The 24,852-nt window shown below is 40.6% G+C and overlaps 3 protein-coding genes and 1 pseudogene across 3 annotated transcripts; 2 read left to right on the top strand and 2 right to left on the bottom strand.

Annotated features, from left to right (window-relative positions):
- Nucleotides 1-1,431: 1,431 nt before the first annotated feature.
- LOC127766601 (uncharacterized) lies at nucleotides 1,432-5,283 on the top strand. The gene is made up of 9 exons (XM_052291688.1): nucleotides 1,432-1,655; nucleotides 2,241-2,356; nucleotides 2,462-2,519; nucleotides 2,655-2,804; nucleotides 3,071-3,281; nucleotides 3,690-3,735; nucleotides 4,233-4,353; nucleotides 4,470-4,542; nucleotides 4,709-5,283. Exons 1-9 carry the CDS (start codon nucleotides 1,550-1,552, stop codon nucleotides 4,935-4,937), a joined length of 1,110 nt encoding a protein of 369 aa, XP_052147648.1. The 5' UTR covers nucleotides 1,432-1,549; the 3' UTR covers nucleotides 4,938-5,283.
- Nucleotides 5,284-6,161: 878 nt separating this feature from the next.
- Nucleotides 6,162-11,239, top strand: LOC127766600 (protein root UVB sensitive 3). Its single transcript, XM_052291687.1, has 15 exons — nucleotides 6,162-6,487; nucleotides 6,571-6,628; nucleotides 6,953-7,012; nucleotides 7,132-7,170; nucleotides 7,275-7,337; nucleotides 7,623-7,679; nucleotides 7,822-7,885; nucleotides 8,162-8,245; nucleotides 8,336-8,418; nucleotides 8,510-8,639; nucleotides 9,160-9,252; nucleotides 9,728-9,866; nucleotides 9,953-9,990; nucleotides 10,068-10,255; nucleotides 10,922-11,239. Exons 1-15 carry the CDS (start codon nucleotides 6,327-6,329, stop codon nucleotides 11,018-11,020), a joined length of 1,356 nt encoding a protein of 451 aa, XP_052147647.1. The 5' UTR covers nucleotides 6,162-6,326; the 3' UTR covers nucleotides 11,021-11,239.
- Nucleotides 11,240-11,332: 93 nt separating this feature from the next.
- LOC127766596 (uncharacterized) lies at nucleotides 11,333-20,192 on the bottom strand (annotated as a pseudogene).
- A 1,589-nt stretch (nucleotides 20,193-21,781) lies between these two features.
- Nucleotides 21,782-23,550, bottom strand: LOC127765601 (uncharacterized). Its single transcript, XM_052290538.1, has 2 exons — nucleotides 23,448-23,550; nucleotides 21,782-22,687 (listed from the first exon to the last, which is right to left on the bottom strand). Exon 2 carries the CDS (start codon nucleotides 22,582-22,584, stop codon nucleotides 22,096-22,098), a length of 489 nt encoding a protein of 162 aa, XP_052146498.1. The 5' UTR covers nucleotides 22,585-22,687; nucleotides 23,448-23,550; the 3' UTR covers nucleotides 21,782-22,095.
- Between the last annotated feature and the right edge of the window lie 1,302 nt (nucleotides 23,551-24,852).

Here is a 24,852-nt window from a genome sequence, read left to right as displayed (position 1 = left end):
AGTGTAGAGAAGATTTATAAAGTCCACAAAATATAGAATTAACTAAAAACGGTAATAAAAATAATCAACTTAGAGCATTATGAATGTATAGAAGTAATTTAGTCAAATCTAAAAGTAACTTATATATATATTATAAAAGTAACTTAGTATATAATAAAAGTAATTTACAAATATAAATATTTTTTTCATCGTAATATAATCATGTAAGATCTTGTTGTGAAGATTTAATTGTAACGAACACAATGATGTAATTGGATTGTAAATCGGATAAGTAATTTGAAATAAAACTTTATAAGAAGGAAGAAAAAGACACACATGTCTAAGAGGAAAAATAGCACGCACATCAGCACGTGTAGCAGTAATTCTTCTCACAATTGATTCGTTGTTGGTTAACACTGAACCGAGATTTTACCTATCACAATATACGTGATGTTGGTGTAGCCTCAGCCATATTGACTCCACTTTACTGTACCGGGCATTGTTAAATGTCAACGACTAAAGCAATCAAAAATTCAAAAATGTGCATTGAATACTTGCCCAAGATGGTTGACAACGTCCTCCCTCTTCATAGATCAACATGAGAAAGAAAAAGGGCATGTGTTAATTCAAAGCAGAGCTCATTGGTCCAACTCAGTAATTTATTTGAGTATTACATGATATCATTAGAACACGAGACCAAACCATTTAGCCACCGCCATCTATCAGGCTACCACATGATAGGTGATGTGATACAATTGTTGATTTCGGTGTTTTGGTACAAGCATGAACAACATTCCCAACAATATATTGCTACTATGTGTTAGGTTAGGTTGGCGGCGTCTATCCGCAATGTAACTTCTAACATGGCAATATTTTCCATCACCTTAGTGAAGATGGTAGTGCCTCTCATCCATACGACACGGCTTCCTCATGCAATACGATCACTAGGCCTTCCCTCGTTGAGGTCAAGCAGCCAAAGCCGTCATGTGGCATAATAAGGTAGGAAATCAATTGGAGACTTCGAGTGAGATATATTGGGGAGACTGGGAGAGTGAGTTTAGGTTTGTCTTAGGTAAAGAGTTAGTTATTGTGGTTTCGATCCGATCCCTGCTATTTTATCTTTGCTCCTTTTATCTCCGTATTTTGTTTTAATGCTGCTATAAAATATTTTGTATAGTACATTAATACATGTTGTCAGATTATGACTACCTCAAATTCTCATACGAAATGAATTAGGAAACCGCAAGCAAGCCTAAGATGGGCTGGCCCGCCAGAGCGCCAGGCCCGGAAAAGCTCGGCCTTGCTGGACTCGTGGCGATGGGCCGTTGCACCGAGCGGAGGGATCTATCGACCCTCGCGCACGATCTGGGCCTCTCGATCCAGATCGAACGGCCGCCCCGTCACCGCGACCGCCGCGGCGAATCTGGCACAAGCCGCCGACGACGCAGACACGAGCCCAGCTTGGGCGAAGCCAAGCAGGCAAGCATCCATCATCCATGGCGCGCCGTTCAAAACCCTAAACCCTGAGGCGAACCTCGAGGAATCGCAGCGGCGCGTCGTGTCGGCACCCATGGCGGCGTCCCCGTCCGCTCCTCCTCCCCCCGCCGCCGCCGCTGGAGTCGGAGTCTGGAGCCCTGCTCCGCAATCGCCGTCGCCCAACCTCGCTAACTTCTTCGGTAAGTGCTTCTCGCTCGTTTCATTGCTTCATCGCACGGTGGCATCGGCTCCACTAGCCTCAGCTAAAATCCATTGTCGCGATTTGGGGGCTAGGAGAGACGGGCATGGGATGGAGAGGTCTCTCAGTGGCATTAAAAATGACTTCGATCTGATCAATGATGTGAACCATCTCTTGTTTTGTTCCTTGCAGAAGAAGAGTGCTGTTTATGAACTCCTAGCAAGTTACCTGTGCATATTTGTATGTTTTGGCAGTTAGCGTAGCATTGAACTGTCATTCAGTAAATGCAATATGAATGGACACACCTCTCTTCAGATTTGAGCTTGGACATTGATTCACCCTATTCTCTTAGCCCACTCAATTAGGCCAACAAATAGTTCAGAGTTCTGATAACAGGTTATAGATTTCAATTACTCTGTGACATATCATGGTTTAATTTCATCAATTTCTTTGCACTTTCAAGTTTCAACAGCAAACTATGTGATAACTTGTATTAGGGTTTTACACTTTTACTGCATCTGGGCAATGCATTTTCCAGAAGAGAAACATGCATTAGATTATTGCTAAGATAAACCCTGTAATGCAGTATGGAGGGAATTTGTATGGGGAGCAATTGCAGGCGCATTCGGTGAAGGCATGATGCATCCAGTCGATACTCTGAAAACACGGCTTCAGAGTCAGGCTATAATCACAGGGGCTAAGGTATGAGATAGTTTACTTTACATGTGCACGGACAGTAATGTTTCTTGCTGCAATTCGTGATTTGATACATGGATACTGCATCCTTCTTTTCTTTGTGCTGAGCAGGCTCAGAAAAATATATTCCAGATGATCAGGACAGTCTGGGTCTCTGATGGTCTGAAAGGTTAGCCATTCTCTGTTGTTTGTTTACTAAACAAAGGAAAAACAACATGAAGCAACTTTGTATTAGCTCTGATCAAAACCAGTTACTTCGTATCAGCAGCAATCTTGATGAAATTCAATACTCACCCATTTTCAGGTTTTTACAGAGGAATCAGTCCAGGTGTTACTGGATCACTTGCTACAGGGGCAACATATTTTGGTGTTATTGAATCAACCAAGACATGGCTGGAGCATTCTAATCCTAATCTAAGTGGCCATTGGTCTCACTTTATTGCTGGAGGAATTGGTGGGTAGCTATTTTCTTATGTCTCTTGAATGTTTAGTATTGTAAATATTTATGACGTTTACCTAAACTTTTTTATACTAGGTTTTATCAACTGTGATCAATATTTATTTTTAGAAGTATGCCCTTTTTTTCCACGCAATGTAAACATTTCTGGCTGATGGAATTTTGCCTTCTCATTGGAATTTCGCTGCTGGAAATTTGCCTTCTGATTGGAATGCATGGAACTCGAGAAAAATTCTTATGCCGCTTCATTGTGCTCATTGCAGGAGATACACTTGGGTCTTTTATCTATGTGCCATGTGAAGTCATGAAACAGCGAATGCAAGTCCAAGGCACCAAGAAATCTTGGGCCTTAACTGCCACAAAAGGAAATATTTCTCAAACTCCAGGGGCTCCGATGTATAACTACTATAATGGAATGTTCCATGCTGGTTGTTCTATCTGGAGAGATCATGGTCTGAAGGGACTTTATGCAGGGTATTGGCACTGTTTGCTTGTTGCTAGCATGCCTATCGTTATTGATAGTGCGTTTCATTTATTTATAGTGGAGGGGAAGCTTTTGTTTTAATGAATTATTATTTTCTAGACACTCTAAAATCGCATCCATTGAAATATGCTAGAAAACTATTTCTGCTCGAATACTGATTATTGAATTATGCTCGAATACTATTTCTCAACCTTTGAATACAATTATTGATCATTAAAAACTACATTTTATATACACATTTCTGGACGCGTAAGTGTACAGTTGTTGATTGAACAAACCTACTATCAGTACAGTTTGTATGTAAAGAGACAAACTGATACTATCCCTTGCGTGATGATAGGCTAGTTATCATTCATTTCCTTTTTCTTTAAACTGACACAATCTTTTGTCATACACAGATACTGGTCTACACTTGCCAGGGATGTACCTTTTGCTGGTCTTATGGTAAGTGAGAAATTCAGCTTGCACTTTTTTCTCATTGTTCTAGTAATTTTAATATACATTTTCATATCTCAAAGCAATAGGTTTGGGGCCCTCCTCCTTCATGCAGTAGGCATGTCTTAAGAGCTAAATACTCACCACAACATGGCAGCCTCAAGCATATGAATTTTTAAAATTTGGCCAGGTCTCATCCCAGATTGCACATGCTTGATAAATAAATATGTTTTGCTAGAGGGCTGTCTTCACTCTTTAGTAGCTTTCGACTATTAGAGTTCGGATTTGAATTGAGCCTTTGAGCTCCTGTACCCTACCTGTTCTATCTTCTATGCATAATTATCTCTACCATGACCCTAATTCTTGTAGATATTCATTTCAGCTTACAGTCTGATTTTATTGACAGATCTACGCATGTAATGTACACTTTAAGATTCCTTAGCTGCAGACAGTAAGAGAGTTCCTTTTTATCCTTTTTTGATGAGCATGATCTTTTGCATTTTCAGGTCACTTTCTATGAGGCAATGAAAGAACTGACTGAGTATGGGAAGAGGAAGTATTTGCCAGAGAGTAATTTGCATGCTAGCAGCTCCTTCGAAGGGCTTCTTCTAGGAGGCTTGGCAGGCGGTAGGTCTGGTCCAATTTTGTTAATACACCAAATGTTGCCTATAGTATTACTTGATTATCCGAAAATGCTTAGGTCTCTTGATATTTACTTATTTTCCAATGTTTTTCTATGTCAGGTTTTAGTGCATACTTGACAACCCCCTTGGATGTGATCAAGACAAGGCTGCAAGTACAAGGATCAACAACTAGGTAACTGGAAAATCTCACCTATCTCTCCTTTTCTGCTAGGCCAATATGACAGTCATGAATGAACTTTTATGATAACTGCGATATCCAATTTATACTCTCCCAAATCGTCACACGCGTCATTTTGCTGTTTGACAAGGTACTGATCATTCTTTTGTTTGTTAATCAGTTACAATGGGTGGCTGGATGCTATTACGAAGACATGGGCTAATGAGGGAATGAGTGGCTTGTTCAAGGGGAGCATTCCTAGAATAATATGGTACATACCTGCATCTGCATTCACGTTCATGGCAGTGGAGTTCCTCAGGGATCATTTCAACGAAAAGATCGATACAGATGCCCGTGAACTAACCGGCTTGTCAATGGACACAAGATCAGAAGTTGAGGAAGCTGCATGAAGCCCTGAAGGCCTGAAGTAGTTCCCTGTTTTGTAGGACTGATCCAGAGGAATTTCTGATTTCTCCGTCAAGTAAAGTTCATTTCACGAATATAAGTGTGAAAAATGCAATGTCAGCCAAGTTTCAACGTTTACAAGCGTAGAAGAGATAAGGAAACTGATCATCCTTCATCTACTCAGTATTTTTTTGGGGGTGTTGGAAACCAGGATTGTTGGTGGGCAGTAGTTCTTCTGGGTCTTCAAAGCCCATATTTGGACCTAACTGATGCACTCCAAATTCCATACCATATGTACCTTCCAACATTTTGTTCTATCCAAATGCAATTACAACGTAGTTCTTTTTTTTATTATTATTTTTAATGAACGAGCCGGCACTAGAATGTATCAATTCCATTGAATAGAGCACGAGTACAACGCAGTTCTTTTGTTCATTCAAAAACAGTAATACAGTTTGCTGCAAAGCGCCGTCCATTGGGCTTCTGAATCTCTTCCGAATTTGTAATGGAGAAATTTTTGCAGTAATTTCACGAAATTGGAACCGATTCCTGGCAGAATATAGAAGAAGCTTTTTATCATCGAGCGTCTACCCAGTGGGTCCCTCCCGATGCACACTAGTCCGATTGTCATTAGCTCAGAATATAGAAGAAGCTTTTTTATCATCGTGCGTGTTAGAGCAAGGTTAATAATACACTTTGCAAGTATTCTCTCAGCATACCCATATTCTCCCTCCATCTACTTTTGATAGTCATATTTCATCTTGGCACACAGACCAATGATAAATAATTCCAGTTATCATCCATTTAAATATGCTACTAGTCATTCCTTGTAAACAAATGAATCATTAATATTTACATTTCTCGATGTCCATATAGCAAATCTTGTGTGGAAAAATGAAGAGTCACGTATTAAATCCGAGAAAGTCATTAAGATGATATGTTATTGGATTGAAATATGCCTATCAAAAATAAATTTTTCAGATTTGGAAATATGCATATCAAAAATAGATGGAGGGAATAATAGTTAGCTCTCCCACATGTCTCTCACAGAATTTATTGATTCTTGTGTCAAGTCGACTAGTCCGCTTCTCCTTTCTCTCATCTATACGGGCTTACAGCCTCCTATTGTACTTGCTCTTAGCTTATCCAGTGGGTCCCTCCCGATGCACACTAGTCCGATTGTCATTAGCACACGTGAGTCTGACAAAAAGAAGCAGAAACTCCACCAGTCTCCTCGTCTTGAGCTGAGCAGAAGCCCGCGACGTGCCCTGCACTGCACGCGGAAGCAGAGCTCCGAGCCGTGGCGGCGGCGGGCGCGGGGCGGCGTCCGATCCAGATCCGCGCCGCCGGCGTGGGCGGCCGGCTTACGAGGTGGTGGGCGATTGGTTGGCATCATGGACTCCTCCCGCTCCCGGAGTGCGGCGGCCACGGAGGCGGCGGAGGCGGAGGCGGCGGGGTGGGTGACGGTCGAGGAGTGGGCGGGCTCCTCCGCCGCCGCGCTCTCCCGCACCGCCGTCCTCACCGCCTCCCCCTCCTCCTCCCTCGCCTCCCGCAGGTGAACCCCCGTTCCTCCTCCCTCGGATCCGCTTTGCCCCCGCTCACCCATCTCACCCCGCGACGCGGCGGCGGCGCGCGCAGGTTCGGAAGCCGGTGGGGGCGGGTCGGCGGCCGGCTGCTCGGCGCCTTCGTGCCCGAGGTGAGTGAGTCGCCGTGGTTGTGCGCATCGCCTCGCACGCGGAATCGTTGCTCTCGTTTCTCGCCCCTGCTATAACACTCGCACAGATGCAATGCAATGCAAACACCCTCGAGGAATTGATCATGTTCAACTACTACTACTACTACTACTACCAACACGCGACTTGATTGATTGCTTTGCCCTCTTCGTGTCAATGGCGACCATGGGCAAAGCATGTGATTAAGGCCGGTGTCTGATGGAATTTACTGCCGTGGAGTCTTCTCCATTTTCACACTTTGAAAATTGTTGGTAACTCACGAGCGAGAGCTGCCTCTCTGTCTGCAGGGCTTTCCTGGGAGCGTCACTCCGGATTACGTCCCGTTCCAGATGTGGGATACCTTGCAGGTGAATTTTTTTTCTTGTGGCAATGAACTGTGTGTCACAATGTCTATTACCTTCGTTTTTAATAACTGCTTTGGGCTAAGTTCTTAGCCAAGTTGGTATTATGCTTTGCTTATTTGCAGGGTCTCTCGACTTACATCCGTGCAATGCTGTCTACTCAAGTAAGCTTGACGCTGCCCAATCTTCGCTCATCTTGCACTCATGTCCTGTCATATTTTGCACTGTTCTAGATGGAATGCCATATTAATTTTTGAATGGACTCCAGGCTCTTTTAGGCGCTATTGGAGTAGGTGAGAAATCTGCCACGGTTATAGGTGCCACTTTTCAGGTAAATTTCGATTTCATGTCATGGTTTAGCCTTCTGCAGTTTTTCTTAGGAGCTAGGCATAACGTAAATGGTTTCTGATGAGCATACGTTAACTTCTTTTTGTGTCTTAAATTTGTGCATATATGAAATAGATTGCTTAGGTTGTTGTTTTCATTGCCCTGAGCTGCAGTCAGCTGGTAGTAACTTGCTCTGCAGTCTAGTATGTGTTTTCCCTCCTCAATTTTCTTCTTTTATGGGCTTAGTTTCAATTTCCTCATCATCTTTAATTACATGCTATTCTTGCAGTGGTTTCTCAGGGATTTGACAGGAATGCTCGGTGGTATACTGTTCACTTTTTATCAGGTGTCGAATTCTCTTGCTAACTCGAATAGGCAATGCCATCTTATTGCCATTGATAGTTTGTTTACTGATGAGATAACTTGCTTGGTCAGTATTTTATTTGTCTATAGGGTGTACTAATTCTTTGTGCTTTCACTTTTCCCAGGGATCTAACCTTGATAGCAATGCTAAAATGTGGCGCCTAGTTGCAGACTTTATGAATGACCTTGGTAATATAGTCTATATCAGTAATCGCTGTATTAATTCTTTGAATGCGGGCGTCTAATTTAAAGGTCCTGCAATCGTTTGGTATTTATATTCAAGACTAAGCATTCATTTTTCTTTTGAGGTATTCTGCTATAGTAGGTGAATATTAAATAGCATATGTGTCACATGCCCCTGCAAATGCATTTCACATGGAATCTGGATTTAAAAAATCCTTTGTTTAATGCGAATTCCTTGTAGTATCAAAGTATGCTAGCAGAGTTTGTTTGTTGGTTTTGCAGGGATGTTGATGGATCTCTTAAGCCCTCTGTTTCCTTCATCATTGATTGTTATAATGTGTTTAGGCAGCCTATCTCGATCCTTCAGTAAGCGGATTTACATGATGAATTTCATAACCTTTTAAATTTTCTTTTAAAATGTTTGTTCGTTAACTAATTATTTGACTATCTGTATAGCTGGTGTTGCTAGTGGAGCAACTAGAGCAGCGTTAACCCAGCATTTTGCACTTGCCAATAATGCAGCTGATATATCCGCAAAGGTAACTTTGCATTATCTTGTAACATCCTAAATGGCAATTAGATGGTAAATTTCTCTAAACTGTAGCTGCAGAAGCATACTCAACTTTTCAGGAGGGCAGTCAGGAGACACTTGCAACAATGTTAGGAATGGGACTGGGAATGCTTCTTGCCCATGTTACCAGAGGGCATGCTTTCGGTGTATGGGTTTCATTCCTTTCTCTAACGATATTCCATATGTATGGTGAGTGCATCATTCCAATATTTATTTATTTATTTTTGTAAGAAGGCCTTTATAATTGAAGAATATTATTCAATTATGAGGTCAGAGGAATATGAACAAAAGGTGTGTAGATAAGTTTTTCCATCAGGACACTGCCACAAAAACACAAATGAATAGTGAAACAAATATGGTACACTTGAATAACATGAAGAAAGCAGTTATAACAAGAATGCTGCATACATGGATTTCCTATCGAAATTTTCTATGGATTCTGGCAGTTTAAGGTATCCAGAGATTCAGACGTGGCACTAATCTGGATTTAGCTAAACTAGATAATTTTTATCTGGATCCCGAGTCCTAACCTCCTTTCTGGTCCATACCAACTTTTCACTAAATAAGTTTTGTTCTTTTCCTACTTTGTTCTTAGGAATAGGTTAGTTTGAAACCTCATTTTTCTACTTTGTACTAGATAATTTGAAGCACCACCGAGTATTTGCAGGAACTCTTCTATTTACATCTTGTTTTATTTGGGACTATTCAGCAAATTACAAGGCAGTGCAGTCACTTTCACTCACAACACTAAATTATGAGAGAAGTTCCATCATGCTGCAGTACTTCATGGACAATGGTGAAGGTGAGTACACTATTTTCCTTTTCATGGTATCATGAAATTCATGCTCTTGCTATCACTATTGCATGCGAAAAAAGCTAATGAGCCCTGGAAAGTGTTAGTAGCTTGAAGAGGATGTAAATATATTTTACTGTAATAGTGTTTGTATATCATCAGCGGCTTAATGCTATGTGCTTTGTGCCCATTATTTTCTTCTATATCAATAAAAGCCCAAGCTTGGTCAGCTTGTGGTTAGCAGGCCATTACTAGATGCACCTAACATATTGTAACAAATTTCAAGTATAATGTGTACTGCACTCTGAAAACGTCCTGCTTCTCTATTTTATCATGAATTCATGTGTTGATGTTGAACTATTCACGGCATATGAAATCATTTCCTTAACAATAGCTTTTGCTGCTTCATCTGTGTGAATAAAAATTCCATGGCAAGCCATTACATTATTTAATCATCAAAATTTCTTGGGTGGAATTTTCCTAGTCCTCACACCACAACAGGTTTCCAAGCAAGAGCATATTCTTCCATTTTGGTCAAGCTGGCGGAAATTGCTTAGAATTAAACTGCCACATGAGCATGTACATTTAGGTGCTAAAGCCTCAAGGCTTACACACCCTGATTTGTAAGTACTAAGTTTTGAGTTATGCTTTTATGTGTTTATCACTCTATGGGGGAAGAAACATTTACTCTGTTTGTCAAATTTGATAGGCTGCAGATTGCAAAAACAAGGCCCTACTATAGAAATGGTATAACTCGTCTCTTGGTTAATGTAACACTAAACTAACTGTTGCTGACTTTTCTTTTACTTCACAAATCTATTCAGAGAACTATTTCTTGCTGGATAAGGGAGGCAGTGTTCACATTTTCATCCACAAGCAGGCAGCGGCAACAGATATTTTGATGTCCTTCATACATGGACTCGTGTTAGCACATTTGATGCAGAAGAGCAAATCTGGGCATGCGGAGGCTCGCCAATGGATTGATGAGAAATATAACACTTTTATCTCAAAGGTAAAGCCCTATACCATAGAATATAGATGTTCATGTTGCGTTTGACTTGCTACGACATTAACTGATGTTAGTTTATCCTTTAACTGATGTTAGTTTATCCTCTCAGCGTTTCTTAATTTGTATTCACATACAATTGGTGGTAATTCATGCAAGACCAAAATCTTTAAAGAACCATCTCTCTGAGCTCTGAGCTTATATTCGTAGAATGAACACACAGTTGTAAATGCCTTCTTCTATATCATTAATGGTAGGGTTGTGGAGATGTACTATACTCCCTGACTGTCTGTTACAGCTAATGAAAAATGAGGATTCCACGCATTTGCCTGTTGTATATGACACCAAACTGCGGTGGGAGAAGTCAGATCCATAAAGTTAAGGAATGCTCTATTTTGGGTATGTCAAAAACCAAAAGCTGAGTCATCGTAACACTGATTTTCGCCTTAGCATGGCTACCCCCAAATGGCGTATATCCCCATCGCAGATAGCAGTATAGCACCATCTTATGCACGTGTGTTGGAGTACATTCAGGTCTCTTAGTAGCCTGGTCCTTGTACTTTGTCAAAGGGTGGATTTAGGTCTGGTAACATTTTATGATATAAATGTGAATTTCAACGTTTTTGCAGTTGTCTTCTACTGATGATGATTAGTTTTCTCCCCTTTGCGCAGTTGCAAGTTGAAGGTTACTCAACAGAGCGACTTCTTTCACACTCGATCGTGTGGAGGGCACATTGGGTTCATGGTCCCTCTGAAGAGAAGCTCGAGTAGAAGGAAGCAGGCGAAGGTAGCAGTATCTGTTCAACGCGATATTATTAGAGCAATTCGACATACTGCATAGGATGCTTTGCATATCTCGTTTGTTTCCGTTCCGAATTGCCACTTTTCACCATGGAGTTGCACTGCATCTTGTAATCGCATGGGATATACTTTAAAAGCTATACTTGATAATAATACTATTAAATGATATAGCAAATGGTTTCGTCGATATTTGGTGGTACCAGGTTACTCGTTAGCTACACTTCGCAAGAAACCCAAAGCTGCGCACTTTTGTTAACAAGTGTTGCTTAAAACGAAAAGGTGCCGCTTCCTGTTGCTTAAAACAAATGATATGGAGCGCCACAAATCACCCCTTTGGGAACTCTTCGCTGCATACAAAACATGCACATTCATCACCTGAAATGTTGCCAACTACAGCATTTGCTTCTCGTGTCAGTACTGTAGGACCTGACACTTGTATATCAACTAATCCTTCCCTTGAGATTGGTTGGGAACTCAATGTTCGACGATCCATGACTCTGTTTAGAGCTATGCGCCCATTCACCCTGAGCCTTTTGAGTGTATCTGCAGGAGAAGGCTCGGGTGATTCTGGGTGATCTCTCTTTCTGTCCTGTATTTGGTTGTCTGGTGCATCATGAAACTTGCCTGCAGAAGGTCCACAAACTTCAGTGCAGTTTATATGAATACTTGTTTTTTTTTTAGTAAATTTCATAAAACTACATGTATTTTTATCAAACAATCATAAAACTACAGATTTAAGACGTATCACAAAACTACAGATTTAACACCATATTTATCACAAAACTATAGATTTAACCTATTTAAGGTTAAGTATCACAAAACTGCATATTTAATATTTAAGTTATCACAAACTATAACTTTTAGAGTTTAAATCCCTAGCACCACTATTATGCTGGAGCTATAAACATTATTGTTTTATGACTAAATTGGTTCTAAACCTATAGTTTTGTGATAATTTAGTTACTAAAAACATGTAGTTTTGTGACACTTCATCTTAAATGTGTAGTTTTACGATAAACTTGGTGTTAAATGTTTAGTTTTGTGATGCACCGAGTTAAATATGTAGTTTTGTGATAGATTAGTCATAGTATTTGTAGTTTTGTGAAATTTAGAAAAAAAAAGATGAATACTTGTAGGCTTGGGTGAAGCATTTGTGTTCGCATTAGAAGAAGCCGAAGAGCTCAGAATATCAGAAAGAAGCCTGGTCTTTGGAAACAAACGCTCCTCTGAGCTTTCGTCCCGTTCTGTTACTACCTGCACTAGTACAGCTGCTAATATCAGCTAAACAATGAATATATAATTCAAATGGAATGCAAGACAATACATCGTGCAAGGCACAAAGACAGAAGATAATTGGAAACTATAAAAATGCATTGTGAAGTAGGAACACAAATATATGGCTAAAATTCAGCCTCTGACTTCACATTTACTTAAATAGCATAAACTCGTCTTCACATTTACTGAAGATAACTTTTTTTTTACTCGCAGAATTTTTTTTAAGAAGCAAAACATGGCTATGATTGAAGCCACAAGGAGCAAACAACAAAATGATAACTAAATTTTGGCATTTCAACAAAAGATACCCTGCTTCATTGAAAGTCTGAAACAACTATTAGAAGAGATGTAAAGGATTTTTGAAGGGTTTCAATCCATGAAACCGCAAGTAAACTATCATCAGGCAAATCAAGAACCGAAAGCCTCAGAAACAATTCTCATCATGTTTTGAACAAAAATCAGGGAGTATTTTTTTCCATACTAGCAGCAGCTTACTGGAATGTGATTCCATGAGCAAAACATTGGTGTGAAATAATGCACAAGCGGAGCAGTACATATGCACACATGCACTTAAAATAATTCTGAGGTTCTGCCATTAAAGTATTGGGAACACATTGAACATAACACAACACGGCTTACTAGAACATGGGACAAATTGGCAATGGTTGGTAAAGGACAATAAAATCTCGTTTAAGGAAAAGGAAATTAAAGATAATTTAGAAAGCATGGGATTATTAAAATAATTAGGATGGGAACCATGTTGTACCTCATCCTGCTTACTTTTAATTTCATCTTCTTTTCCAGTTGATGCCTTCTCTGTGGCCATACAGATTGCAGGCAACCCAGGCTCTTGTTTCACTGCAAGCAGTTTAATAAATCCAGGAATGGCTTCTGTTTGTGCAACCCTTGGAACATTCAGAGTGAACTTAATGAGGGGTTTCTTTTCAGAAACAACAGTTTCAGATCCAGCAGTAGATACTATGGGTAGACGATGGGCTTTAGTAAATCCCGGAGGAACATCAAGAGAAAATCCTAGAGGGGTGTCCCAAGAAAGGCTGTGACTGTGAGAAGTGTTTATGTGAGACTCAGTAGTTTCTCCTGTATGAGGGAGATGATGAGCTTTCATAAAGCCAGGAGGGATATCAAGAGAAAGCCCTGGAGGTACGCCCAAATTAAGGCTTGGAGATGAGTCTATGTAAGGCTCAGTGGTTTCTCCTGTATGGAGGAGACAATGGGCTTTTGTGAGGCCTGGAGGGTCATCATGAGGAAACCCGGAAGGTGTGTCCAAAACAAGGTCAGAACCAGCAGGAACTCTAGGAGCAGATTGACAAGTAAAATCTGTAACTAGAGGAAGTATAATAAGCAAATCATGGATGAACAAAAAACAAATCAGTAGAATAACAAGATGTGCCGGCCCATACAAAAAAGCAATTGTACCTGAAGAGCTTGCCGCAGCATTTGGATCAGGAGTCAGCATTCTCATGCATTCGTTGATCCTATCTCTTTCTCTGCTAACTGCCGAATCCAATTTATTACCAATCTCCCCACATTTTTCCTTCTCTGTTTTTTTGTCTTGTGTCTCCAAAATCTTGCCAGTTTCCTTATTTTTGTGCCTCTCAATCTCTTTGCATCCTGTTGCATCAAATGACATACTTGTTTGATTATAGGATCTGTGCAGCGCCCGGAAAACACCCCAAAAGTAAAACTTATCACATTTTCCTGTTAAATTGGTAATTATACAGAAAAGGTTAGATGATAAATTTGTACATGCATACCACTTTTTAAAACATTTAACAGGGACTGTACAGCTATGCTCATGCAAACTCCATGTGATTTCATCTGGTTGCAAGAGAAACTACTGCGACGAATCAAAAACAGGTATCACAAAAAAAAATCAAATTAAAAAAATATTCATACAAATAAGATTACCAAATAGTAACTTTGAGATATGCATGCATCACAGCATCAGTTTGTTTAAGCATACAAGTGTAACAAGTCCAAGCATTGTCAGTTATGGGGGGATACATGACATGGTTTATAATGGAAATGGGACATAAAAAGGATCATGGAACATACTTTGATATTCTTGGGTAAGTAACTTGGATGAAAATATCAGCAACTCAGTAGCACCAATCTTGGTTCGTAACCCAATATGCGAAGAAATATTTTTCAGGAGATGGTCAGAACTCCCATTTGGTCTGCAAAGAAAAAGAGAGAAAACACATAAATGCAGATAAGCTTCATGCACACAGCTGCATTCTGTAGTTGACAAAAAGAGATTAAACTCCAAAAGCACTCGCATTTATTTTTCAGAGATAAATTGTTGAATCGGTTTTCAATTGCCGGTAACTGAAACGAATACTCCCTCCGTCCCAAAATATAGCAAATTTTCCACTTACATTCTCCTCTCAACCAATCAAAACCTTCCACATTTAATTTCTCCACCTACCTCCTTTTCTCAACAAATCATAACATTCACCCATTTCATTCCACCTACTTCCTTAATACCCGTGTTCAACCCCAAAACTTTTTATATTTTGGGATGGAGGTAGTACTTGTTAGGATATGACAGATGATGTGGCTGAACGCACCAAAAATCATTGGTGATACTTCTGAGGTTAATTTCTATCATGCCACTAAACATCTGAGAACTTCCTCATTTTATAAATAATGAGTTGGGTCCATACCAGCAGGCCCACATGCCACTGAGACAAGTGAGAGGAACAAAAGGAAAGTAAGTAGAAGCATTGATTTGAGGGGTTGTACCTTTGAAGAGAGCTAATGAAGCACAGTCCAATATCTTGTCCTTCTGGAGGTTTCATCTTGAATGTTTTCGGCCACAGATGAGAAAGAGGTCTAGCCTCTAGCTTTAATATTTCAGGCATTTGTTTTGAAGCCTCATATACTTGGGCAGAAATTTCGAAAGGGAAATGGGCTTCAAGTCCATCACAAATATGTGTTAGCTCTCCAGTCACTTCAAATTTACCCCTAAAGAACATGGAAACAGAGCCTCAATGTTTAACTGAAAATCAAACACACGTATACTAAAATAGCAAAGTCTCACAGACTTTCCATTATAACTTAACTTCAGCATTGGATAAAAGTTCAACACTTCCAAATTGCATAATAATTCCAAAAACAGAAGCAGCATCACTTATCATACATGTGAAAATTGTTCTGAGATACTATATAGCTTACCACATTATCACTGGCACAAAAAAGCTCAAGATAATTCTGCAGATACTCTGCTAATCAACTATATTTGCTGATTAGCTTCATCCTTACCAGACAAGATTCAAGGCTTATAATGCAAGTGAAAAAAAAAACAATGCTCTTTTTTAGACAAGAATGCCAATTTCATCCATTAGTACATCAAATTTGAGGACAACTTTTGATAACTTTGAGTTTGTAATTGATCCCAAAACAATTTTTTATACAACACGGTAGCTACAGCTTATCCGGTCAGATAAATATAGGGCATGTAACTGGTAAAATACAGTGTGATAAAAATAAATTCTAGTGATAATTCAAAAATACTCTAATGCATGAAGTAAATTACTTACTTCCAGCAGGCTTCTGGTTGGTAATGCTTCTTGTGCAGCTTTGTATGTAAAATTACTGGGATACCTGTTTGCACCAATACCAATGTTACTACAGCAGTGTTCTCAAAATAAGTTTTTCATCAATAAATCTCCACAAGGTAAAATGGCATGCCCATGGCTAAAACTTAGTACCGCTGCTTTCACTTTTGTCACCTTTTCAATTTTCAATAAGCATAATAATTGAAGGGCTAAATGCAGGGATGTCTGGATGCTACAGTACTATTAATGTCAGCTATTTTAAATATGTAGATGAAAGAATAGAAGAGATTACTGTCAGGATCCACACTGTACCTGAAGATACATTACAATTGATTGGTGCCTCCTGGTTCGTTTGTTTTTCTGTAATTATATGGCTCTTAGTAGATGGAACTGCTTCAAAATCATCAGGCGGTTCAACACATCGTGCATGAGATGTAGACTGTGGACTTTGTGATGGAGGAATGATTGTTTCACTTTGCGGTGAGCCCACCTTGCATTTTGTATCAAATAAATTTGGTCTGGAAGAAGGCCTTGGAGCAGTATCAGGATATGCCTCGTTGGACTTTTCACTAAGCACAGATTTTGGGCTCGGTAATGCAGGCTCCATGGTTAGCTTTTTTTGCACTGAAGGCGCCACAGCAGTTCTTGTGCCTTGACATTGTAACGTGCCCAACTTACAGCTCATAGGGGATGACTTCTCATTGCCAGGCGCACAAAAACTTTCAGCAGAAGGTTCTGCATTTGTACCAGGAGGAACTACAGTTGAATGTGCATGCGCAGATGAGAAGGTTCTGGTGCGTGAACTGCAACTTTTGACATATGCTTCTCTATTACCCGATCTGCTAAGATTCTTGGGAGCAGTGGCATCAGTACCAAGAGGTGTCCCAGAAGGCTGTGAAAGAACAGCCATGCAGAATGGTGATGGACGCTGTGAAAGAGAAGCTATTTGTGTTGTAAAGGAATTTGTGATATAGCCCCCAACAAGTGAGTGACCATTTCCAGCTGTCTCAGGCCACATAGGAGAGATAGGTGAGGTAGCAAGTGAGTGAATCTTTTTAACTGCCCCAGGCCAGTTAGGAGAGATAGGTGAGGTAGCAAGTGAGTGAATCTTTTTAACTGCCCCAGGACAGTTAGGAGAGATACCTGAGGTAGCAAGTGAGTGACCATTTTCAGCTTTCCCGGTCAAGTTTGGAGAGATACATGAGGTAACGACTGAGTGAACATTTTTAGCTGTCCCAGGCCGGTTAGGAGAGATACGCGAGGCAGCTGGTGAGACTGGTGGTGTAGGCCTCTGATTAACCACTGTAGGTGTCACAAGAGACACTTTACGTGAACTCGGAGGGGGGGTGACACTTCGTCTGCGTTGCCTTTTCTGTAATCCATCTGAGCCAACAGTTTTACCACATAGTTTTCCATGACGTACATATGTAATTTCTTCTGCAGGAATTATCTTTACTCTTGCATCAGGTTTTGAATATGTACCACCAGAAGATTTGTGCATCCCATACTTATTTGAAGAGTTTGGCTTTGCAAATCCCTTTGCCTCAAGCATTGCATCATTCGTATGATGGATTTCATGCTTTCTGAGATGGCCCAAAACAGCAAAAAAATACTACTATTAATTATAAAACCAATAGGACTAGAATTAACACATAAATATTGCAGAATCTGTCATGTATAAAAATGTGCACGACATTTGAATACAATCCAGGTAACAGAGGATTTTATAGTCTGTCAAGAGCTTGCACAAGCCAAAAAAATGTATGCATGCCTCACATAATGCTGTAATAACAAATATCCACTTTTATGAGAAATAGGATGCCATACAAAATAAGGAAGCCAGTAGTCTAGTATATACACGTGAATACTCAATGGTCAACAGATATAGATTTTTTTTTAAAAAAAAAAAGCTTCAGCCAATACACCTTATCTTATTGAAAGAAGTATTATGCTCAGAATGACATCATCTCATTCTAATTTTGCAACACTGACTTGATATCAGATGTGAAATATATTTTTTTTGTGTGTAGAAAATTTACATGTATCAAGTTATTAATTGGATTATATAAACTTATATGCAACTCAATTAAATTCAAATTTACAGCTTCTTTCTATTGCCCGATTCCTTTGGGTCATTATGATCCATATTTGTGCATGTGCAAGAAAAAATAATACTAAGGGGTCTAGTGAAAGCCTAATAAATAGGTGCAATCACATAAAACCTCACATAGCCAATAATTACCCGTTGGATGAAAGATGAATGAATGGCTACCCCGGACTAGGCGGAAGCAGTGATATTCTAATAAATAACCATCTATGAATTGAGTGGCTTATTAAGAATTTTATCCACCACGACCCTTAAATCCCTGAAAATTTGATCCATTCATTTATCCAACATATGTTGGTTAACGTGTAAAGTCTGCATGATTTCATCTAGCTATTGGTTGCACTAGATATGTCCCCTTTACCAATATTTAATTATTTATTATACGCATTGGTGGGTTAGGAATATGGGTTAAGTTTCTCAATCTATGGACATTTATGCATGTTAAACAGACAAGCTACCTTGGTATTACGAGTAGTTTGGACACTTTCAGTAAATTGTTGAAAAGTTTTTTGGCACCAAAAAGAGAACAGACCACATTACAGTTTGAAGAAAACAATTCAGCATTATCCTTGTGGACATAAATGCAAATTACAATGATAAATGGCAAGCTTCTAAAAAATTCTTTAGGTAAAATGCACATGACAAAGGTGTAAAAACAAGCCTATCTTTGTTTAATATAACTAAATAAGCACAAATGACAAACAAAGGGACCTACGCATGCTCTGGAGATTTCTTGCACTGACAACGTATTACATTTCCTGAATCAATTTTATCACCACAAGTTGCACAAGCTCTATCCTGCAGTAGTTGAACAAAACAAAACAAAACAAAGTTACACATTTAGGTGTCTCTGTATGGAAATAAAAACAATAATCTGGTAAAGGAATAATTTATTTTAATTTCATTAAGCAGAACCAGAATTTAAAGAACAATTGAACAAACGGTAAGAAAATAAGAAAAAGGAAAAAAATGGGCTAAAGGCCCAATGACACACTATAGAGTATAGATTACCCAGGAATGAACTGGTTTAAACAAACGCTCCCACCAAACACTCACACCTTGCCTTTGATCTTATGAAGTAGGGCTTGTTGGGCCTGTCTCAACATGTTGGAAGACCCCTACTACCAGATTCCCCATGTAACAAGATTACAAGAAAGGCATAATGAGGGTGGACTCTTGACTCTAGAAATCCTAATCCAAGTGTGAAAGTTAATTGGAAGGCTGTTATATATATGCATGCATATATATGCCCGTCACAAAGATTAGGCCGACAAGATGAAACTAAGGTGCTATGCAGGAAACCAACAAACACGTCCTAAGAGCATGTCCACACAAATGTAAAAAAGAATCAACCATAGAGATGTCGTGTGTACTCAATGTGGTAAACGCTATCGCACTGGTAGTTTCATACTTTCATGGCATGTTTGAAAAAGAAATGGCCCACATAAGTACCCGTATATTAGATCAAACGAGGTCAGACATTGTGAAGCACCGGGTGCTAGGTAGTATACTAGCTAGTGCAGAACAACTGAACAAGCACAAGTGCTACTGCTACTACTACCAGCTTTACAAATTAAACTGGGTGACATTGCGCAACGATTAGAACAGAGCAATCCCCGCAAAGTAAGAGAATAGATAGCCTCATAACAACAAAAAGTAAAACACACATACAAGGGTTCCGCAAAATCTATGGAACCAAACAGTAATTAGACCCAAAGCTCTGCAAAGCGGAATGCACGCCCTACCCCAAAAACCCCTCTTTTCTTTCTCACGCGACAAAATCGGACCAAAATACCCAAAAGGGGGCGAACTAGGCGATTGCTACTAACGCTTATCGAGAGCAAAGCAGCACATACGCAAAACGCACACGCAACCAACTATTCCACGCCGCAAAACATCGCCTGTAGAACCTTAATAAAGCAACCGCGATCGCCAGAAATGTTGGGGGTAAAAAAAAATACTAAAAAAGCAGAGTCCGCTCCGATGATCACCTTCATCCGCGCAACCCTCCGTGGCGCGTCGCGGAGGCCAGCGGCGGCGGCAGCATCCGCCGCCGCGAACGGCGGCGGCGGCCGAGCGGGCCCGGGGCTAGGGTTTCGCGCGCGCCCACCCAATGGCCGCGCCGCGTGCGCCATTGGATCCCTCGGCGATCGCCGCAGAGAGAATTGATGAAAGTGGGTTTTGTGCTTCTTGTTCGGTGCGTCTCTTCGATATGAAGAGAGAGAGGGAAAAAGGAAGGAGAAGCCGAGAAGGGCCTCCTCCTCCGGGCCCACCTCGCAGCTTCTGTTTCGGGAAATACACAGTCCACGCGACGGGGTCTTCCGACTTCCGAGCCTACTGGCGGGTGGGTCCCACCGCGTGTGGGACCGGGATGTCATTGTGTCGTTGCCCCGGCGCGTAGACAATATGGGGGGGCGCGGGTGGTTGTGTGGGAGGTGAGGGGCCCCACGTTCCCAGTTCGAGCGGTGGGCCCCACATCAGGCGTGGTCTGGCCGGACCAGTTTTGGCAGGGGGGAGGAGCGCATCGGGCCGTTTATGATGGACGATCCGACGGCTGGAGATTAATCTTGGGTGGAGACGCATCAGAAGGTTACAGAAGCCCGAAGGCATCACCTCTGTTGCTCACGGATTTGACCGCTGGGCTCCACGCGAGGAGGTGCGTTTTGTCTTGATCGCACGGTGAGGATTTTTCATGCGTTAGGCCCCTTTTTCTCTCAGAGAAGTTGGATGAAAATCTGAATATTCGGTGCATGTTTTTTAAACTGTTAAATACTATCTCTGTTTTAGGTTACAAGACTTTCTAGCATTATTCACATTCATATAGATGTTAATGAATCTAAGTGTATATATATATATGTCTAGATTAGCTAACATATGAATGTGGACAATGCTAGAAAGTCTTATATAATGAAACGGATGAAGTAGTATATTTCATGTGAAAACTTTCTATATGAAAGTTGTTGTAAAATATCAGATAAATCTGTTTTTAAGTTTATAATAATTAAAACTCAACTAAACATACGTTAATACCATATCGTTTTACATAAAACACTTAATCTTCATCTTTTACCATTTTGTGTTAAACACTTAATTTTCATTTTCATGAAGAACACCACCTAGTATTGCATATGGATGGGCCGAGATCTTGGTTATTGATGTTTACGGACCGAGATTATTAGATTAAGGCCCATTGAAACATATCCTACGAAGTTCTTTTAACACCCTCTCCTGAAGAATACGTCCATGTTTCCGCATGTTGTCGGCGAAACCAGAAAATGGCATCCAATCCATCAATCATCAATTATGTACAAGTTCTATGATCTATCAGCAAATTCAACCATAGCATATTAACATGGCTTGAACACAGCTCATGCCGATGGAAGTGTATAATCACAAAGAACGAACACAGGCAGGAGTAATGAACAATGAAACTGTAATAAATACACCATAACTCCACAAGTGTGGAAGGTTCACTATTGCAGTGTCAGTTTCTCCATTTGCTCGGCGTCAATCATTCAAGATTTGCAAGGATTTGATGACCAACTTGAGTAAAACAGCCCAACTACAAAAGGGCACAGCCAGCAATGCATTTAACTTGAGTAAAACAAATATCAGAAACAGTAATTCTCTGTAGTCTGTACCCTGCATTTGCTCAGTCATAGCTGCTCTCGATTTCTTATGCACTATAAATATGAAACAATGTCAGATTTAGGTGCACAAGATAGCAGAAACACAAGTACCAAGCTGAGTGAAATGGCAAGTGGAGAGGAAGGAAACACAAGAGCAATGCAGTGAACTTATATATATCACCAAAGATGTTTGATGGCATTCGGCAAGTTTCCATGATTCATCATTGAATAACCCGAGTAAACCTGCTTGTCCAGGCAACTACAACTTCTGAACACCACAGTGGTAAAAACCAGATATACTAACCACCTCACTAAATTAGTTAAACAGTGCCTTCGGTTGGGATTTGACAAGTTGAGCCCTCCAAAGCAAAGGTAAACTGGGAAGGAGATAGTGACCTGACCTCCAGAGTTCAGTTCAATAGTTTAAAAACAACTGATAGCAAGGTCCATCTGCTAGAAGAGGCCTCGCTGGCGAGCAAGCGCGATCAGGTCCATAGGAATGGCAGGAGTGCTATCCCTTGTGGGAATCATGAGAACTGCCTTGTACAGAGGATCACCATCCTTGTTCTCCACTTCAGAGGTGGTGCGATCTGGGCTTGGGGTTGGGGTCCTGATCTTGGCACCCCACCTCACCTTTCTTGTGCAAACCCTAGGCCTGCGCCGCTGCTTGACAATATCGCTCATCTCATCGTCTCGGTTGTCCTCTGAGGAGCTGCATCCAGGGGTGGTGCGCGACACGGCTGCTGGTGATGGCAATGGTGCTGGTGCTGGGGACTGGGACTGGGTGAAGGGGAGGGTGCACATGGTGATGGCGTCCTCTTGAGTTGTGGGAGGTGTGCTGAAGACCTCACCATCATCACCACCATTGAGGAATGAGGAGTGGGCAAGGAGTTCTTCCTGGGAAGCGGAGATGTCGCCACACTCCAACACCACTGAGTCCATAGCTGATTTGATAAAACCCAAATTGCAACACTATCACTATCAAATTTCCTTTAACTTCCTTTAACTCAAAACACCCTGAAATTGCCAGATAACTTCTCCCTCCCTGAAATGAATGCAGATGCAAAAAGATCAGTACTAACAAATTTTTATTTGCAATTAGGATTAACCATTTGTCAAAGAACAACTACTGATTAACACCCCAAACCGAGCACAATATCTTCATTGACCCAAATGGAATGCAGACAAAAGTAGTAAAATGGGTACTACTGCATTAATTTAACAGAGCTATTGCCCAGGGTTTAGATATGATATTCTCACTAATCACATGTATGGAATATCTTCCAGTCCTACATGAACACTGACATGAAGCTCGTACTTCATCGGTTTCATAATGTAAGTCATTCTAGCATTTTCCACATTTCATTAACATCAATATGAATGTGGAAAATGCTAGAATGACTTACATTGTGATACGGAGGGAATAGTAAGTTAACATCAAGAAATAAACATAACAGAGAAGCCAGTCAAAACTCAATTAAATTTTCTACTTTAGCACTAAACAAAGAACCCTGGAATTGACTATTATACCTCAACAAATAACCAAGATCACATATCCCTGGGCATGAGACAGGGGCGAATCCAACTTGGGACATGGGGGTTCAGTTGAACCCCCAAACTTTTGGGGGGAACAAACAATAAACTGTTGTTACTTGTATTAAGGTAAGGGTCTGAAATTAAGAGAAGAGCTTCTTCCAGATCTAGAAGAGAAGCTAGGGTTAACGAACGCAAGCAAATTCCAGACAAAAGTAGTCCCGGTGGGAGAGAGAGATGAATTCTGAGAAAGAGGATATGTGGATGCTCACCTGCAGGATCCCCTCCTCTCCCCTGCTCTGCTCGCCGCCTCCCCTGTTCAGCCGCGAGATGGCGCAAGGAGCGGAGGAGCCGAGACGGGAGATTTTCTTTCAGCTTTGCTATTTTGCAGTTGCCTGAAAAATTGCAATCCGTCACCGTCAGCCGATTTGTGGGCCATTAGATTTCTGTCAAGATTCGTGCGCTATTGGGCTTGGTTGTGGATGCGCGTTTTGTAATGGGCTGCATCCCTTTGGCCCGCTAACCATTTGTTTTTTTTTTCCCTCACCAACAGCTAGAGCCAGACCTACACCGAGCAAGCCGGTGATTTGGGTCGCTGGGCAGCCATGCGAGCGAGGCCCTGTGTAGATTCCGGAGTAAAATTTTTTAACATGTCACATCGAACGTTTGAATACCTGCATAAAATATTAAATATAGGCTAAAAAATAACTAATTACACAGATTGTAACTAATTTATGAGATGAATATTTTAAGCCTAATTGCTCCATGATTTGACAATATGGTGCTACATTAAATATTTGCTAATGACGGATTAATTAGGCTTAATAAATTTGTCTCGTGGTTTACTGACGGATTCTGTTATTAGTATTTTTTGTTAGTGCCCAAACACTCCATGTGACACCCCATATAATATTCAATATGACATGCAAAAAACTTTACACCTTTGAATTTAAACACCCCCTGGACTAGCAGCGGTGGTGCCAGCGGACTAGCAGCGGCGGTCGAGACTTTGTTTTTCTTAGCGTCTTCTCAAGTACAAATCGATGAATCGATCTATTTTGTTTATGTGGATCTGATAGAAGTTCAAATCGTTCCTCCTCTCCACTTTTGTATGCGGGGCCGCACCCTCTAGTTACCAACATGTCTCTTCTCCTCTCCCATTGTCATGCACACTATTGTTATGGTTGTCGTTTAGGTCGGAGGTGTTGGGCCTGCAGTGACTCAAGGAGGCAGGAGCTGACCCAACGAAGAGCGGAGACGCTAGATCTGAGCTCCTTGCTGGATCCCCAATTGTCGGAGGGAAAATAGAAATAGAGAGAGAGACTTAGTGTGTGGAGTGGTTATTGAGTAATCGGACTTGTAGATGGATAGAATAAGGTGGTCCAAAATAAAATGTAAATAATGGTTAAATAGTGACATAATATGAAAACTTTTAATAATACATAGTATAAACTGTATTTTTTTTTCTCTAACACCGTTAAAGATGAGTCGTCCATTACCCGATAGTGTCGTCAAACTCTATTATACCATAAGCCCATGTAAGGCTTATTTGGAAATTAGCAAATTAGAAATTTCCAGTTCACATGTGCTTTGAGTTTTTTTTAAGGAATATAAACTATTTGCCACTCTTATAGGTGGCAATTAAGGATTTATCATTGAGCTCATGTGTCATTGATA

Source organism: Oryza glaberrima, chromosome 3 (assembly GCF_000147395.1).
Source record: "Oryza glaberrima chromosome 3, OglaRS2, whole genome shotgun sequence".
Lineage (NCBI taxonomy): Eukaryota > Viridiplantae > Streptophyta > Magnoliopsida > Poales > Poaceae > Oryza > Oryza glaberrima.
The sequence above is the reverse complement of the archived record's forward strand: the minus strand, read 5'-3'. Positions and strand labels throughout refer to the sequence as shown.

Bases quoted from the DNA above. Each gene is read 5' to 3' on its own strand.
- LOC127766601 (XM_052291688.1), top strand. From the start codon at position 1,550: ATGGCGGCGTCCCCGTCCGCTCCTCCTCCCCCCGCCGCCGCCGCTGGA. The intron at 2,520-2,654 runs GTTAGCCATTCT...ACCCATTTTCAG, and splicing joins GGTCTCTGATGGTCTGAAAG to GTTTTTACAGAGGAATCAGT. The intron at 3,736-4,232 runs GTAAGTGAGAAA...TTGCATTTTCAG, and splicing joins TACCTTTTGCTGGTCTTATG to GTCACTTTCTATGAGGCAAT.
- LOC127766600 (XM_052291687.1), top strand. From the start codon at position 6,327: ATGGACTCCTCCCGCTCCCGGAGTGCGGCGGCCACGGAGGCGGCGGAG. The intron at 7,171-7,274 runs GTAAGCTTGACG...AATGGACTCCAG, and splicing joins GTGCAATGCTGTCTACTCAA to GCTCTTTTAGGCGCTATTGG. The intron at 7,338-7,622 runs GTAAATTTCGAT...CTATTCTTGCAG, and splicing joins TTATAGGTGCCACTTTTCAG to TGGTTTCTCAGGGATTTGAC.
- LOC127765601 (XM_052290538.1), bottom strand. From the start codon at position 22,584: ATGGACTCAGTGGTGTTGGAGTGTGGCGACATCTCCGCTTCCCAGGAA.